We start from the raw sequence: 17211 nt of genomic DNA on the forward strand, positions 1-17211 counted from the left end.
CCAAAACCAACTAGTATTTACACTCAAAACCTTGTCTCAGGGAATCCAAACAGACAAACCCAAATTATGTCTCAATCCTCTGGAGGCACATCAGCCAACCACAGCAAAGTGAATTAGACTCATGTATAGTTTCTAGGGGAGAAGTAAGTGAATAGATGCTTCTTCTGATAAAGCTGCAGTGATTACTGGAGAAAACAATCATTAAGGAAACACTTTACCTTTCTGTGCTCTATTTTCTCACAATTTCAGCACATCTGGCTTATCTAACCAGGGTACCTTTGGGCACAACCCCATTAAAAAAAGCCCTACTCTGGAAATCCAGATAATAGAGGGCCCAGAAACAAAGGCTATGGATATCTCACCATTGTCATTATAATCCACCATGCTCACTAACAGATCAGCTTTGCTTCTTCATTTATTAGTTTGCCATTTAAGATGCCAGTGAATTATTAAAAGATTGTATCCTTTCCCAACCAGGATGATGATAGTATTTTTGTTTCTCTGACTATAGAGAATTAAAATTAGTTGCAAATTAGTGCCAATTTAGCTTACTTTTCAGCATCTCAAGCAGTGAACTGTGAAATGGTTGTGATAAAAGTGTGTTTATTCTTTCTGAGTCATGGCATCAGGTTGCTGTTTGGGGGAGGTAAATGTGTGATCTTTCCAGATACAGTTTTGCAGCTCATTTTAATAGACTTTACACAAAGGGCACTGGCTTCCAAAAACAGGAGTATGTGTGTATATCAGGACGGTACTTGCATCGTCAGCATCAGCCCCTAAGTCTTTTCATTACTTATCATCTTTCCCACCTCACAAGCCATTACACAGTAGGGTAAAGAGTAGCTCTTTCCTGTGAGAGTGAGTCACCTTTTGAGTTCAGATTGTGAGTTCAGCTTAGACAAATGAAAAGAAGCAAAATGTGAGCTTATTGAGGGAAACAATCTATTTCCATCTCTTTCTGGCAAAACATAAGCAAGGTCTGAATTAAGAAGGCATTATTGGATTGAAAAAAATCGTAACAATGGTAAATTGGTGTTTTCAGTGCTTTTTGTCAGTTCTCATTGGTCAAAGAGAGAGAAACCAGATCACATCTACAAACAAATGCTGTGAATGTTTAGAACAAGTGCCATCACACTGTTAAATGATAAAAGTCAAAAAGAACATTGTCAGGAGAGGGAAATAAAGACTTCCAGGGAACTCGAAAGGTATTTGAAGCCACTTTCCATGCTCTGTTAGTGTTTTTACATACTCGGTAATATAAAGGAAGCAGGAGCTTAGAGCCCAGGGTGAAACAAGAAAACAAGCACGTTATACTAACAAGGCGAAGAGGCAGAGATTCCACTGTCACAGAGAACGTCACGTTGCTTAATTTCAACTTAAAGGGTGACTTGAATGCCTGGCCTTATGGAAATTTAGTGCTTTGTTATGGTTCATCTGAACTTGTCAGTTGGCCCCAAGCTGCGATAATCAACTTTTCAATGTCAGACTCATTTACTCCTCGAAGAATCCTGAAATAGCCATTCTCTCCCCAGGACTTTCCCCAGGAATTGGCAGCAATCTGCAGAAAAAAAAAAAACAACAACTGAATAATACTTGGATATTTTTTAATCCAACCTGTAAAGTTACAGGGGACTCTTATGTAGCTTTCTTTATATGCTTTTGACTTATAGATTGTGATTATTAAGAACCTACACATTTTGAAAAGAAGAACAAAACAATTTATTATTCATTAATTACATTAATATGCATATATACTCATGTTCATGATAACCAGAATTGATGAATTCCCCCAGAGTACAATAATAACATATGAGACTTTGAAATGCCACATCAGAAAATGACACACGCTGCAGTTACAGAGTGTCTATTATGTGACTGGCCCTGTGCTAAGCACGGGAGGAACCATGATAAAAAATATCCTGTGTTCAGGGAGCTTATGGTCTAATGAAGGCTGGTCAATGAAAGGCAAGTACTAAGGTAGATATATGCACATGGAGAAGCATCTCACTCATCTAAATGGTTCAGGGAAGTTGTCATGATGTACCACATGTGATGCATATTAAAGCCTAGGAGTAAATTAACCAGATTAAAAACATGGAGGAAGGGAGATTCAGGTAAACAGTAAAAACATAAATATCAAAGCATGAAGCAGCATGAAGCAGAGAAATGAAGCAACAAAATTGTTATCATTAGATCATAAAACAGAAGCAGGTTGGTAGTTTATGAGGCTAGAAGGGGAGGAGAGGAAATCTATACTGAGAAAATAATGGTGAAAATGATGACAAGTTGTTGAGTTGCTTCCAGCAGGAGTGCAGGTGGACAAATTTATATTTTGATTACATTATTCTGTATGAACTGAAATGGATGAATTTAAAAGGGTAGGAAAAAAACCCCACAGGGATGTAAACAGCTCTTTGCAGGAAACCGTCCTCAGCAGGAAACCCCTTTTCTTGTCACTTTAGCAAAGCTATATTTTAACTAAACTTAAACCGTCCACCCCCACGCTCTGCTCATCTCTGACCCAAGCACAGTTTTCAAATCTTTTGATCACACACTACCTTGCCTAATCTGTTGGTTCTTCCCATAGATCAAAGAAGTAGAAACGAAGAATAAATAACTAACAGATGACCAGATCTCTTCCCTAGCTTCCCCTTCAGTGATCTCCAGAACAAACTGTGTGAACAAGACAGAGACTAAAGAAAGATCACAAAAGTGCACAAGCCTGCAGGCAGTAGGGGATGGCAAGAACTCTGACCCCCTATCCCAATGATTAACTGAGATTACTTCCCCTTTTCCCTTTAAAACTTTCATGGCCAAGAAGAATCTTTGGAGTTGGTTTTTGGGGGACACAAGTCTGCCTTCTCCCCAGATTTCTGACTTTCTGATTAAAAGCAATTTTCCCTTCCACCTTTATTTCTGGACTCTCAATTCTGTTGCATTAATCTATTTGTCTGTTTTTATGCCAGTATCATACTGTTTTGATCACTATAAATTTATAGTATAACTTGAAATCAGGAAATGTGATACTCCTTGCTTTGTTTTTCTTTCAAAGGACTGCTTTGGCTACTTGGGGTCTTTTTTGTTTCCATATAAATTTTAGGATTTTTTTTTCAATTTCTGTAAAAAATGCCATTGGAATCTTGATAGGGATTGCATTGAAGATATAGATGTTTTCGGTAGTATTGAAATTTTAACAATATCAATTCTTCCCCTTCATGAACACAGGATACCTTTTCATTTATTTGTGACATTTTTGATATCTTTCATCAATGTCTTATAGTTTGCAGAGTAGAGACCTTTCACCTCCTTGGTTAAGTTTATTCCGAAGTTTTTTCTTTTTTGATGCTATTGTACATGGGATTGTTTGTTTTCTTTATTTCTTTTTCAGATAATCTGTTGCTAGTGTCTAAAAGGCTACTGATTTTTGTATGTTAGTTTTGTTATCCTGTAATTTTACTGAATTAATTGATTTGATCTAACAACTTTTGGATGAAGTCTTTAGGATTTTCCAAACAGGTATACCTTGGAGATTTTGCAGGTTCAGTTCCAGAACATTGCAATAAAATGAATAGCACAATAAAGTGAGTCACATAAATTTTTTGGTTTCCTAGTGCATATAAAAGTTATGTTTACACTATACTGTAGTCTTTTAAGTGTACAATAGCATTACATCTAAAAACAAATGTGCATACTTTAATTAAGGATACTTTATTGTTAAAAAATGCTAACCATCATCTGATTATTTAGCAAGTTGAAATATTTTTGCTGGTAGAAGGTTTAAAATATTGCAAGAATTACCAAAATGTGACACAGAGACACAAAGTGAGCAAATGCTTTTGGAAAAATGGTGCCAATAGACTACTCAATATGGCCTATTGCCACAGATCTTCAATTTCTACAACAAAACAAAACAAAAAAAACAATATTTGTAAAGTGAAGTGCAATGAAACATGGTATGCCTATATAAACTGCAAATAGAGACAGTTTTACTTCTTCCTTTCCAATTCTGATAGTTTTTATTTCTTTTTCTTGCCAGATGGCTCTGGAAAGGACTTCCAGTACTATGTTGAATAGGAGTGGTGGGAATGGGCACCATTGTCTTGTATCTCATCTTAGAGGAAAAGCTTTCAACTTTTCACCATTAAGTATAATGTTATCTGTGAGGTACATTCCTTCTATACTTGTTAAGAGTTTTTATCATTAACAAATGTAGAATTTTGTTTTTTCTGAATCTATTAAAATTGCTATATAATTTTTTCTTTCATTCTATTAATGTGATGTTTCACATTGATTGGTTCATGTGCGTTGAACCATCCTTGCATACCAGGTATAAATCACATGTGATCATGGTGAATGAGTCTTTTAATGTGCTGCTAAATCAAATTTGCTGGCAATAAAATGCTGTCTTTTTTTTTTTTTTTTTTGGTACACAGGCCTCTCACTGTTGGGGCCTCTCCCGTTGTGGAGCACAAGCTCTGGACGGGCAGGCTCAGTGGCCATGGCTCATGGGCCCAGCTGCTCCGTGGCATGTGGAATCTTCCCAGACCAGGGCATGAACCCACGTCCGCTGCATCGGCAGGCAGACTCTCAACCACTGAGCCACCAGGGAAGCCCTAAAATGCTGTCTTAATTGCTGTAGATTTATATAGTCTTGAAACCTGATAGTGTACATCCTCCAACTTTGTTCTTCTTTACTGTGACTATCTTGGGTACTCTAGGTCTTATGCATTTCCATTTAAAGTTTAGAATCATCTTTTCCGTATAATCCTCTCTCCCCCTCCAAAAAAAAAAAATCTCTGCTGGGACATAGATTAGGATGTTACTAAATTAATAGATCAATTTGGGAAAGTTAATCTAGAGACTTCCAGGTCATCAATATGGTATAATTCTCCTTTTAGCTAGGTCTTCTTTAATTTCTCATAACACTAAAAATCTTGCACATTTTTCATTGACATATTCCCTAGGTTTTTATTTATTTATTTTTGGCTGCATTGGGTCTTCGTTGCTGCACACAGGCTTTTCTCTAGTTGCATCATGTAGGGGACTACTCTTCATTGTGGTGCACGGGCTTCTCATTGTGGTGGCTTCTCTTGTTGCGGAGCATGGGCTCTAGGCACATGGGCTTCAGTAGTTGTGGCATGCAGGCTCAGTAGTTGTGGCTCGTCAGCTCTAGAGTGCAGGCTCAGTAGTTGTGGTGCAGGGGCTTAGTTGCTCCACAGCATGTGGAATCTTCCCAGACCAGGGCTCGAACCCATGTCCCCTGCATTGGCAGGTGGACTTTCAAGCACCACCAGGGAAATACTTCCCCAGGTTTTTAACTAGTTACATCATTTTTTTTTTTTTGTATTAGGACTTTAATTGGGCAAAAAGGTTATTTTCTTCACAACGGTTACATTAATAAAAGGCTTTAAGCTGAAATTAGTCATTAAACCTAAGTCACTTGTATTTTCAAAAAACCAAGAAACAAATATAGACCAAAAATAATTACTTTCTCTTCAAAATATTTATAAAACTGGAAAGACTATCATATATAAAAAATTCTAATACTTCAAAGTAAAGCTGTGTTTTCCCTGGAAACTTGCTAAATTTTTCCTCAAAGATGTAGCAGGAGTGCAGTATAGCAGAAACTGGACAGAGGACAGTCACAGTTTATGCCCCTGACTAGATATTTCCTATACTTTGTCTAAGCCATCCAACTTTTGGTACTGTGCTACAGCAGCCCTAGCAAACTGATATACTTCTGTATTCCCTAGGGTTCATTTTTGATGTTGCCTACTAAATATCCCAGTAATATTCCTTAAAAAGAATAATTCAGTATAACTCTTTAAAAAGCCAGACCATGACCTAGAGACTCTGTTCAGCTTATCTCCTCCCAGCTTATCTCCTCCTCTCTATTAAATTAAACCTTCATTTAATAGAGACAGCACTTCACTTTCCTTTCAGAAATAGTTCTGTAATTTGTTCTCAGTTTTTCAAAAATAAAAAATATATTGTTGAGGGACTTCCCTGGCAGTCCACTGGTTAAGACTCTGCACTTCCACTGCAGGGGGCACGGGTTCGATCCCTAGTCGGGCAACTAAGATCCCATGTGCTGCACAGTGCAGCCAAAAAAAAAAAAAAAAATCTGGGAACTAAAAGAGCTAAGCAAAGTCCCAGAAGGCAAGAGGGAGAGGTAATATGAAAGAGAGGTTGAGAGACATAGAGGATAATACGAGAAGTACAATCACCTATTTAATAGAAAGGTCCAAAAGTAAAGGAAGGAAAGATGGTATATTCAGCTATCATAACTGAGACCTTTATAATAGTCATCAATACTGTGAATCCTCAGAATTGGAACACAAAAAGCCTCAATTCTTACACAAAATTTAACACTACAGATACTACAGCAATATAATCAGAATTATTTTGGTAATGTCAGGTCTACTCTCAGATTAGAAATTTCCTGGAGAGTAATATCTCTCTCTCCTGGAATTTTAATTTCTGTAAGTAAAGACAGCAAGGTGTTTCTCTCACTGCTATAGATATAAGTAGAAATAATTATGAACTAGATGCAATACATGTAAGAAAAGGCAATAAGTTCATTATGAATTACAGTAATTATGACCCTTAGTAAAATGACATATCCCATCCAAAGAATTTCACACAAATATAAGAGTCTAAAATATATCCTAATTTTCAGGGACTGGCAATCAAATCTGCTATTTTAGGATTCAATATGAAGTATAAAATACTTTCACCAGTAAGGGTTGGATTAAACAAATTTTCCTTTTAACACTTCACTCTGATTCTCCCTTGTCGCTTCTAAAACTATGATTTTTTTTGTTTATTTATTTATATATTTATTTATTATTAGTCATCCATTTTACACACATCAGTGTATACATGTCAGTCCCAATCTCCCGATCCATCACTCCCCCACCCCCACCCCACACCGCTTTCCCCCCTTGGTGTCCACACATTTGTTCTCTACATCTGTGTCTCAATTTCTGCTCTGTAAACCACTTCGTCTGTACCATTTTCTACGTTCCACATATATGTGTTAATATAAGATATTTATTTTTCTCTTTCTGACTTACTTCACTCTGTATGACAGTCTCTAGATGCATCCACGCCTCTACAAAAGACCCAATTTTGTTCCTTTTTAAGGCAGAGTAATATTCCATTGTAGATATGTACCACATCTTCTTTATCCATTCATCTGTCGATGAGCATTTAGGTTGCTTCCATGACCTGGCTATTGTAAATAGTGCTACAATGAATATTGGGGTGCATGTGTCTTTTTGAACTATGGTTTTCTCTGGGTTTTGGGTCATATGGTAATTCTATTTTTAGTTTTTTAAGGAATCTCCCTACTGTTCTCCATAGTGGCTGTATCAATTTACATTCCCACCAACAGTGCAAGAGGGTTCCCTTTGCTCCACACCCTCTCCAGAAACTGTTGTTTGTAGATTTTCTGATGATGCCCATTCTAACTGGTGTGAGGTGATACCTCATTGTAATTTTGATTTGCATTTCTCTAATAATTAGTGATGTTGAGAAGCTTTTCATGTGCTTCTTGGCCATCTGAATGTCTTCTTTGGAGAAATGTCTATTTAGCTCTTCTGCCCATTTTTGGATTGGTCTGTTTGTTTTTTTAATATTGAGCTGCATGTGCTGTTTATATATTTTGGGTATTAATCCGCTGTCCATTGATTCATTTGAAAATATTATCTCCCATTCTGAGGATTGTCTTTTGGTCTTGTTTATGGTTTCCTTTACTGTGCAAAATCTTTGAAGTTTCATTAGGTCCCATTTGTTTATTTTTGGTTTTATTTCCATTACTCTAGGAGGTGGATCAAAAAATATCTTGCTGTGATTTATATCAAAGAGTATTCTTCTTATGTTTTCTGCTAAGAGTTTTACAGTGCCCGGTCTTACATCTAGGTCTCTAATCCATTTTCAGTTTATTTTTGTGTATCGTGTTAGGGAGTGTTCTATTTTCATTCTTTCACATGTAACTGTCCAGTTTTCCCAGCACCACTTAGTGAAGAGACTGTCTTTTCTCCATTGTATGTCCTTGCCTCCTTGGTAATAGATTAGTTGACCATAGGTGCGTGGGTATATCTCTGGATTTTCTATCCTGTTCCACTGATCTATGTTTCTGTTTTTGTGCCAGTACCATGTTGTCTTGATTACAGTTGCTTTGTAGTATAGTCTGAAGTCAGGGATTCTAATTCCTCCAATTCCATTTTTATCCCTCAAGACTGCTTTGGCTATTCGGGGTCTTTTGTGTCTCCATACAAATTTTAAGATTTTTTGTTCTAGTTCTGTAAAAAATGCCACTGGTAATTTGATGGGGATTACATTGAATCTGTAGATTGCTTTGGGTAGTATAGTCATTTTCACGATATTGATTCTTCCAATGCAAGAGCATGGTATATCTCTCCATCTGTTTGTATCACCTTTAATTTCTTTCATCAGTGTCTTATACTTTTCTGCATACAGGTCTTTTGTCTCCCTAGGTAGGTTTATTCCTAGGTATTTTATTCTTTCTGTTGCAATAGTAAATGGGAGTGTTTCCTTAATTTCTCTTTCAGAGTTTTCATCATTAGTGTATAGGATTGCAAGAGATTTCTGTGCATTAATTTTGTATCCTGCAACTTTACCAAATACATTGATTAGCCCTAGTAGTTTTCTGGTGGTATCTTTAGGATCCTCTATGTATAGTATCATGTCATCTGCAAATAGCGACAGTTTTACTTCTTCTTTTCCGATTTGTATTCTTATTATTTCTTTTTCTTCTCTGATTGCCGTGGCTAGGACTTCCAAAACTATATTGAATAACAACGGTGAGACTCAACATTCTTGCCTTGTTCCTGATCTTAGAGGAAATGCTTTCAGTTTTTCACCATTGAGAATGATGTTTGCTGTGGGTTTATCATTTATGGCCTTTATTATGTTGAAGTAGTTTCCCTCTATGCCCACTTTCTGGAGAGTTTTTAATCATAAATCAGTGTTGAATTTTGTCAAAAGCATTTTCTGCATCTATTGAGATGATCATATGGTTTTTATTCTTCAATTTGTTCATATGGTGCATCACATTGATTGATTTGCGTATATTGAAGAATCCTTGCATCTCTGGGATAAATCTCACTTGATCATGGTGTATGATCCTTTTAATGTGTTTTTGCAGTCTGTTTGCTAGTATTTTGTTGAGGATTTTTGCATCTATATTCATCATTGAATCATTGGTCTGTAATTTTGCATCATTGGTCTGTAATTATCTGTTTTTATAGTATCTTTGTCTGCTTTTGGTATCAGGGTGATGGTGGCCTCATAGGATGAGCTTGGGAGTGTTTCTTCCTCTGCAATTTTTTGGAAGAGTTTGAGAAGGATGGGTGTTAGCTCTTCTATGAATGTTTAATAGAATTCACCTGTGAAGCCATCTGGTCCTAGACTTTTATTTGTTGGAAGATTTTTAATCACAGTTTCAGTTTCATTACTCGTGGTGGGTCTGTTCATATTTTCTATTTCTTCCTGGTTCAGTCTTGGAAAGTTATACCTTTCTAAGAATTTGTCAGTTTCTTCCAGGTTGTCCATTTTATTGGCATAGAGTTGCTTGTAGTAGTCTCTTAGGATGCTTTGTATTTCTGCGGTGGCTATTGTAACTTCTCTTTTTCGTTTCTAATTTTATTGATTTTGTTCCTCTCCCTCTTTTTCTTGATGAGTCTGCCTAATAATGGTTTATCAATTTTGTTTATCTTCTCAAAGAACCAGCTTTTAGTTTTATTGATCTTTGCTATTGTTTTCTTTGTTTCTATTTCATTTGTTTCTGCTCTGATCTTTATGCTTTCTTTCCTTCTGCTAACTTTGGATTCTGTTTGTTCTTCTTTCTTTCTTGTTCTTCTTTCTCTTCTTTCTTCTTGTTCTTCTTTCTCTAGTTCATTTAGGTGTAATGTTAGATTGTTTATTTGAGATTTTTCTTGTTTCTTGAGACAGGCTTGTATAGCTATAAGCTTCCCTCTTAGAACTGTTTTGCTGCATCCCATAGGTTTTGGATTGCTGTGTTTTCATTGTCATTAGCCTCTAGGTATTTTTTGATTTCCTCTTTGATTTCTTCAGTGATCTCTTGGCTATTTAGTAATGTATTGTTTAGCCTCCATGTGTTTGAGTTTTTTACGTTTTTTTCCCTGTAATTGATTCCTAATCTCATAGCATTGTTGTCAGAAAAGATGCTTGATATGATTTCAATTTTCTTCAATTTACTGAGGCTTGACTTGTGACACAAGATGTGATCTATCCCGGAAAATGTTCTGAGTGCACTTGAGAAGAAAGTGTAACGTGCTGTTTTTGGATGGAATGTCCTATAAATATCAATTAAATCCGTCTGGTCTATTGTGTCATTTAAAGCTTGTGTTTCCTTATTAATTGTCTGGATGATCTATCCATTGGTGTAAGTTAGGTGTTAAAGTCCCCTACTATTATTGTGTTTTGTCGATTTCCTCTTTTAGAGCTGTTAGCAGTTGCCTTATGTATTGAGGTGCTTCTATGTTGGGTGCATATATATTTATAATTTTTATATCTTCTTCTTGGATTGATATCTAGATCATTACATAGTGTCCTTTCTTGTCTCTTGTACCATTCTTTATTTTAAAGTCTATTTTATCCGATATGAGTATTGCTACCCCAGCTTTCTTTTGATTTCCATTTGCATGGAATATGTTTTTCCATCCCCACACCTTCAGTCTGTATGTGTCCTTAGGTCTGAAGTGGGCCTCTTGTAGACAGCATATATATGGGTCTTGTTTTTGTATCCATTCAGCCAATCTGTGTCTTTTGGTTGGATAATTTAATCCATTTACATTTAAGGTAATTTTCAATATGTATGTTCCTATTCCCATTTTCTTAATTGTTTTGGGTTTGTTTTGGTCGGTCCTTTTCTTCTCTTGTGTTTCCCACTTAGAGAAGTTCCTTTAGCATTTGTTGTGTAGCTGGTTTGGTGGTGATGAATTCTCTTAGCTTTTGCTTGTCTGTAAAGCTTTTGATTTCTCCATCGAATCTGAATGAGATCCTTGCCAGGTAGAGTAATCTTGGTTGTAGGTTCTTCCCTTTCATCACTTTAAATATGTCATGTCACTCCCTTCTGGCTTGTAGAGTTTCTGCTGAGAAATCAGCTGTTAACCTTATGGGAGTTCCCTTGTATGTTATTTGTCATTTTTCCCTTGCTGCTTTCAATAATTTTTCTTTGCCTTTAATTTTTGTCAATTTGATTACTATGTGTCTCAGCATGTTTCTCCTTGGGTTTATCCTGTATGGGACTCACTGTGCTTCTTGGACTTGGGTGGCTATTTCCTTTCCCATGTTAGGGAAGTTTTCAACTATAATCTCTTCAAATATTTTCTCAGGTCCTTTCTCTCTTTCTTCTCCTTCTGGGACCCCTGTAATGCGAATGTTGTTATGTTTAATGTTGTCCCAGAGGTCCTTAGGCTGTCTTCATTTCTTTTCATTCTTTTTCTTTATTCTGTTCCACAGCAGTGAATCCCACCATTCTCTCTTCCAGGTCACTTACCTGTTCTTCTGCCTCAGTTATTCTGCTATTGATTCCTTCTAGTGTATTTTTCATTTCAGTTATTGTATTGTTCATCTCTCTTTGTTTGTTCTTTAATTTTTCTAGGTCCTTGTTAAACATTTCTTTCATCTTCTTGATCTTTGCCTCTATTCTTTTTCCGAGGTCCTCGATCATCTTCACTATCATTATTCTGAATTCTTTTTCTGAAACATTTCCTATCTCCATTTCATTTAGTTGTTTTTATGGGGTTTTATCTTGTTCCTTCATCTGGCACATAGCCCTCTGCTTTTACATCTTTTTATCTTTATGTGAATGTGGTTTTTGTTCCACAGGCTGCAGGATTGTAGTTCTTCTTGCTTCTGCTGTCTGCCCTCTGGTGGATGAGGCTATCTAAGAGGCTTGTGGAAGTTTCCTGATGGGAGGGACTGGTCTAGTTACATCATTTTAGGTCATGTTTATTTTTAATTTCCCATTGTTTCTTGTTACTATATAGAACTATAATTTGTTTCTTATATTTTTCTAATATCAAGAAAACTTGTTAAATATGCTTACTGTTTCTAATAGTTTATTTCTATATATATATTTTGATTTTCCATATTCATAATCATGTCATCTACAAATAACATCAGTTATATTTCTTTCCACACCCCCCTTTATTTTTTGTTTGTTTTACTGTACTAGGTGGAACCTTCAGTAAAATTTTGATTAAAATGTTGAGAATGAATGTTTTATTTTTCAGTGATAAGAGAAAAGCATTCAGTATTTTACCATTAATTATGATGTTAGCTATAGGGTTTTTGTGGATAAAGTTTATAAGGTGAAGGAAGGTAGGTTCTACTCCTAATTTTCTGAGGTTTTAGATCATAAATGACTTCTTTGGTCAGCAGGATTCTAAAATGACCCCTAAATTCCTCCTCCCTTGTGTAATTTCCCCATATAATCCTTTCCATTTGAGTGTGGGAAGGACCTGAGAATATAATGGGATATCACTTCTGTGATTAGGTTATGTTATCTCACAAAGTTGAACAGATTTTGAAGATGTGATTCAAATTCCCAATCAACTGACTGTGAGTTAATTAAAAGGGAGATTATTCTGCCTATGTGAGCCCTGTAGAAGAGAGTCTAGAAATCAGAAATTGCTCTTTCCTAATGATCTTGAAGTTACCATGTTTGGAAAGGATTTATGAGAGTACATATGAGGGGGCAGGTGGCAAAAAAACTGTTATTATTGCATCTTCTGTACAAATTAAGATAATCATGTTTATTTTTCCATCTTTAGTCTGGCATGTGAGGAACTATATTCATTGCTTTTACATGTAAAACCAACTTTGCACTCCTGCAATAAACCTCACTTGATCATAGTATATTGTCCTTTTAATATATTTTACAGATGTGATATTTTGTGTAGAATTTTGTGTTCATAAGAGATATTGCCCAGTAGTTTTCCTTTCTTGTGTTGTCCCTGTCAAGTCTTAGTATTGGTGTTATGCTCGTTCATGAAGTGTGTTGGGAACAGTTTTTTCTCTATTTCCTAAAAGATATTGACATAAAATTGATTTCATTTGTTCTTTAAATGTTTGGAAGAATTTACCAGTGAAGCAATTAGAGACTGGTGTTTCCTGTAAGTTTCTTTTTAATACAGAATCAGCTTTTCAAATAGTATTATAACTAGACTTTTCTATTTTCACCTTGTGTGAGTTTTGATGCTTTGCTTTCCAAGGAGCTTATTCATTTCATCTATATTTTCAAATATATTGGCATAATGCTTGCATAGCATCTTATATTACCTACTTAATATCTATTGAAACTGAAGAAAGTCCTCGTTTTTCATTTCTATGTTAATTTTTTTTTTCTCTCTTGGTTTCTTTATGATCCTTCCTAGGAATTTAATCTTTTCAAAGAATCATATCTTTGCCCTCTTGATATTCTCTATTGTATGTCCAATTTTTTTCATTGATTTCTGTCCTTCTCCTTTTCATTCCCTTCATTCTATTTTTTGGAGGTCTGAGTTCTTTATCTAGCTTACTGGATTACTATCTTCAACTTTTCCTTTTTTAATATATGCATTGGTTTTAACTTTTCTTTTTTTCAAATACATGCATCTTCTATTACATTAAGTACTGCTTTAGCTAAGTAACACAAGTTTTGACATAACATACTCTGTAAAATTTCAATCCTTTCAGTTTGTTGAACGTACCTTATGACCCAGCATATAGTCAACTTTGGCAACTATTCCATATGCACTAAAAGAATGTATATTCATTAATAGTTGTATCTAGTATTCTATGAATTTTAATTACATAAAGCTAGCTAATAGTATTTTTTTTAATCTTCTATATCTTTACCTATATTTTAGCTGCTTACTCTGTGAAAAAATAAGTGGGATGTGTTGAAATATACAACAAAATTGTGGATTTGTCTTTCTCTTTTCTTCTGTAACTTTTGCTTTATATTTTTGATGCTGTGTTATCTTAGCTTTTGTTTGAATGAAAATGTTTCTGATTGCCTTCTCTGAAGAAAGTTGCCACTGGATATAAAATTCTAGTTTCTCTTACTTAGAGTTTATTGAGCTTCCGAATTTAGGTTGGTGTCTTTCTATTTTGGAAAACTTTTGGTCGTCAGTTCTTCACATATTGGTTCCACTTCATTCTCTCTCTCATCCTTCTGAGAATGCAGTTACATGTATGTTAAAACATTTGATTGTGTCCCACCCGTCTCTTCCCAGTGTTCTGGATTTTTCATTATATTTTCCTCTGTGTACTGCAAGTTGGATATATTTTATTGCATTTATTTAAGATATCTAAGTCTGCCTGCTATTTAACCCATATGTTGAGTTCTTAATTTCAGACATTGCACTCACACCTACAATAATTCTTTTCTTTTTGTGTATTGAAATCATTTGTTGAAATTCTCTATCTTTTCATCCATATTTTAAAAATTTTTTTACAATGGTTATTACATCTATTGCTTCTATTGATAGTTTTTTCCCTTGGTTATTGGTCACATTTTTCTGCTACACATCTCAAAATTTTTAAATGCATGCTGGATACTTTGTCATAATAATTACAGTTGTCCCTTGGTATCGGTGGGGGATTGGTTCCAGGGGACCCCTCTCTCACTGCACCAAAATCCACAGATGCTCAAGTCTGCCAACTAAAAACTGACACCTGACATCTGCCTCTACAAGGATAAAGTCATTAGCCACTTCAGTCTCTGAGTTTCAACACACCTGAAAGGAGCTCAGGGTGTAGATGAGGCACACTGTGCTCTGGGAAAAACTGGAAGAACAGGCCTTCAGATAATTAGATATTTTCAGAAGAAGATTTTATGAGTCCAAATTCTTACATCTTCTCATATATAGAAAAGCACTAAAATCCTGAACGGAGACATCTGCTCCTTGTGACTAGCACTAACCTTCATGAAACTAGCAGCAAACTTCTGCAAAAATGTGTGCTTGATTACATGTATTCCCTCGTCACTAAAATCATATATACACAGACCTCTTCCCTATCTCTTCTGAGCAGTTCTTCAGAGCTATCTGAGATGCTGTCTCCTGAGCTATAGTCCCTATTTTGCCCCAAATAAAACTTAACTCACAACCCTCACATTGTGCAATTTTTTTAGTTGACAAGTCCCTTATTTAAAATGGCATAATATTTGTATGTAACCTACACACATCCTCTCGTATGCTTTAAACCATCTCCGGGTTACTTATAATACCTAATGCAATGTAAATGTTATGTAAATAGTTGTAAATGCAATGTAAGCGATATGTAAATAGTTGCCCGTGTACAGCAAATACAAGTTTTGCCTTTTGGAACTTTCTGGAATTTTAAAAATATTTTTGATCCACAGTTGGTTGAATCTGTGGATGCAGAACCCTCAGATATGGAGGGCGGACTACATAGAGATTGACACTGAGATTATTTTCCAAAGAAGATTAGCCTTTTCTTCTCCTAGAGAGATATGATAAGGGACTATTCCCCTCAATTTAGTAAAGAACTGAGTAAAATCAGGGCTAGAGAAAAGTTTTGGTTAAACTTAATTGCACCTGGTTTCAAATATTTCAGGGCTGTATCTACCATGTGTGTGTTTCAGGCTCTTTTCAGGCTTCTCCTACCCCGGGTTTGGCAATGCTGTAGATGATTTCACTCTGCCGTCCCCCAACCCTTAACTACTCACATTATTCTGCATTCAGAAATATTCCAGGAGGCTCAAATAATATATTCTCTTTCACATATCATAAATGTTAACTATTGAACACTAATTTTATTGACTATCTCAAGCTATTTTAATAAGGAAAATGATATTTAAGAAAGCTCAGTTCAAATACAAAGAAATGTCATTCTACTCAAAAGCATAACACCTCCATATGTCAACAAGACAAATACGAGTGGTGACCACATACTTGGGTGATTGATTTTTGTGAGTGCCTTGTGGAGAAATCTAATTAACAAGAGTCACTTGAGTGAGCACATGCCCTAATATTTAGTGTTTTATAAGTTATAATATGCCCTGTAATGCATACATTCAAGTTCAAATTCTATGATGAATATCATTACCTAAACTTTATTTCTGGGGGAAAAAAGGTATATAATATAAGGACCTGGGATAATTTTCTTTATTGTAATCAACTGAATATTTGAGATAATATATTCCAATCTTCTTCAAACTTTCTTACATATAACTTCTATTATTTTTTTAGACTAGATATTAGTTTTTTCTCAGTAAAGAATCATGTATATGTTATAGTTGGCAAAAACAAAACTATATATATATATGTGTGTGTGTGTGTGTGTGTGTGTGTGTGTGTGTGTGTGTGTATTTGATACTAACATTACAAAAGCATCACCCATAGAAAAAATAATGTAAGAATACAAAGTTGATTGACACATATGTGAGAACTCTAATCATTTCTTTAATTTTAATATAGGTGATAATAGAACAAAAGTTATTCTGTTGATTCTCATTTTGAAAAATAATACTGATTCATCTGTTACAATTTGAGATAAGAGGAGTTGTAAAATGTTACTATAATATAAATGATTATAATGGATTTTCTGTTGGAGAAAATACCAGTATTACAAATATATTACAGTGACTTAGGATATGACTAAATAATACAAAGCTGGGAATACAGACACAGATGATTCTAAAATACTCACTTCACAGTAGAAATTTAATTGAAAAGCATTACATACCCAAAATTTTTCTTTCCGCCCCTTTGCTCCTCTCAGTGTGCCCCATCTAAAAATAACAATAAAAAACATGGTTTAAAATGTTTGAGTTGCATATTGATAAAATTCAAATTATTATCAGAATTATATCTTTTCTTTTCTCTTTGCCTCATTGTGTTTTATTATGGAACTGTCATCATTGCCTACAGAAATGTGCATGTATCATTTTCATTTTAACCAAAACTTCATTGACTTCTTCAGAATATACTCATCTATGTCCAAATGGCTTGAAATCAAATTCTTTGACCAAAGGATATAAGTCTTAGGGCAGCGGGGATGCAGGGGTTTTAAAGTACTTAAAGATGCCTCCTTTCTTCATATCTCACCTTCTGAAACTCTGCCAAAAATCTCCAAGACTACTGATAAAAAACATAATGTAAATGAAAATAACTGTTGTAGAAAAGAGCATTTATGTAAAAATATTCA

The 17211-nt window shown here is 35.2% G+C and overlaps 1 protein-coding gene across 1 annotated transcript in view; it reads right to left on the reverse strand.

Annotated features, from left to right (window-relative positions):
* Nucleotides 1-1423: 1423 nt before the first annotated feature.
* Nucleotides 1424-17211, reverse strand: part of TINAG (tubulointerstitial nephritis antigen) — a gene marked incomplete at both ends in the record, with an annotated part of 101974 nt that continues 86186 nt past the window's right edge. Inside the window, 2 exons of the mRNA XM_082848569.1 lie at nucleotides 1424-1558; nucleotides 16750-16795. Of these exons, the coding sequence (XP_082704695.1) occupies nucleotides 1424-1558; nucleotides 16750-16795 (181 nt within the window). The remainder of the gene's footprint in view (nucleotides 1559-16749; nucleotides 16796-17211) is intronic.

This window comes from Leucopleurus acutus, assembly GCF_964270905.1.
Source record: "Leucopleurus acutus genome assembly, chromosome: 10".
Classification (NCBI taxonomy): domain Eukaryota; kingdom Metazoa; phylum Chordata; class Mammalia; order Artiodactyla; family Delphinidae; genus Leucopleurus; species Leucopleurus acutus.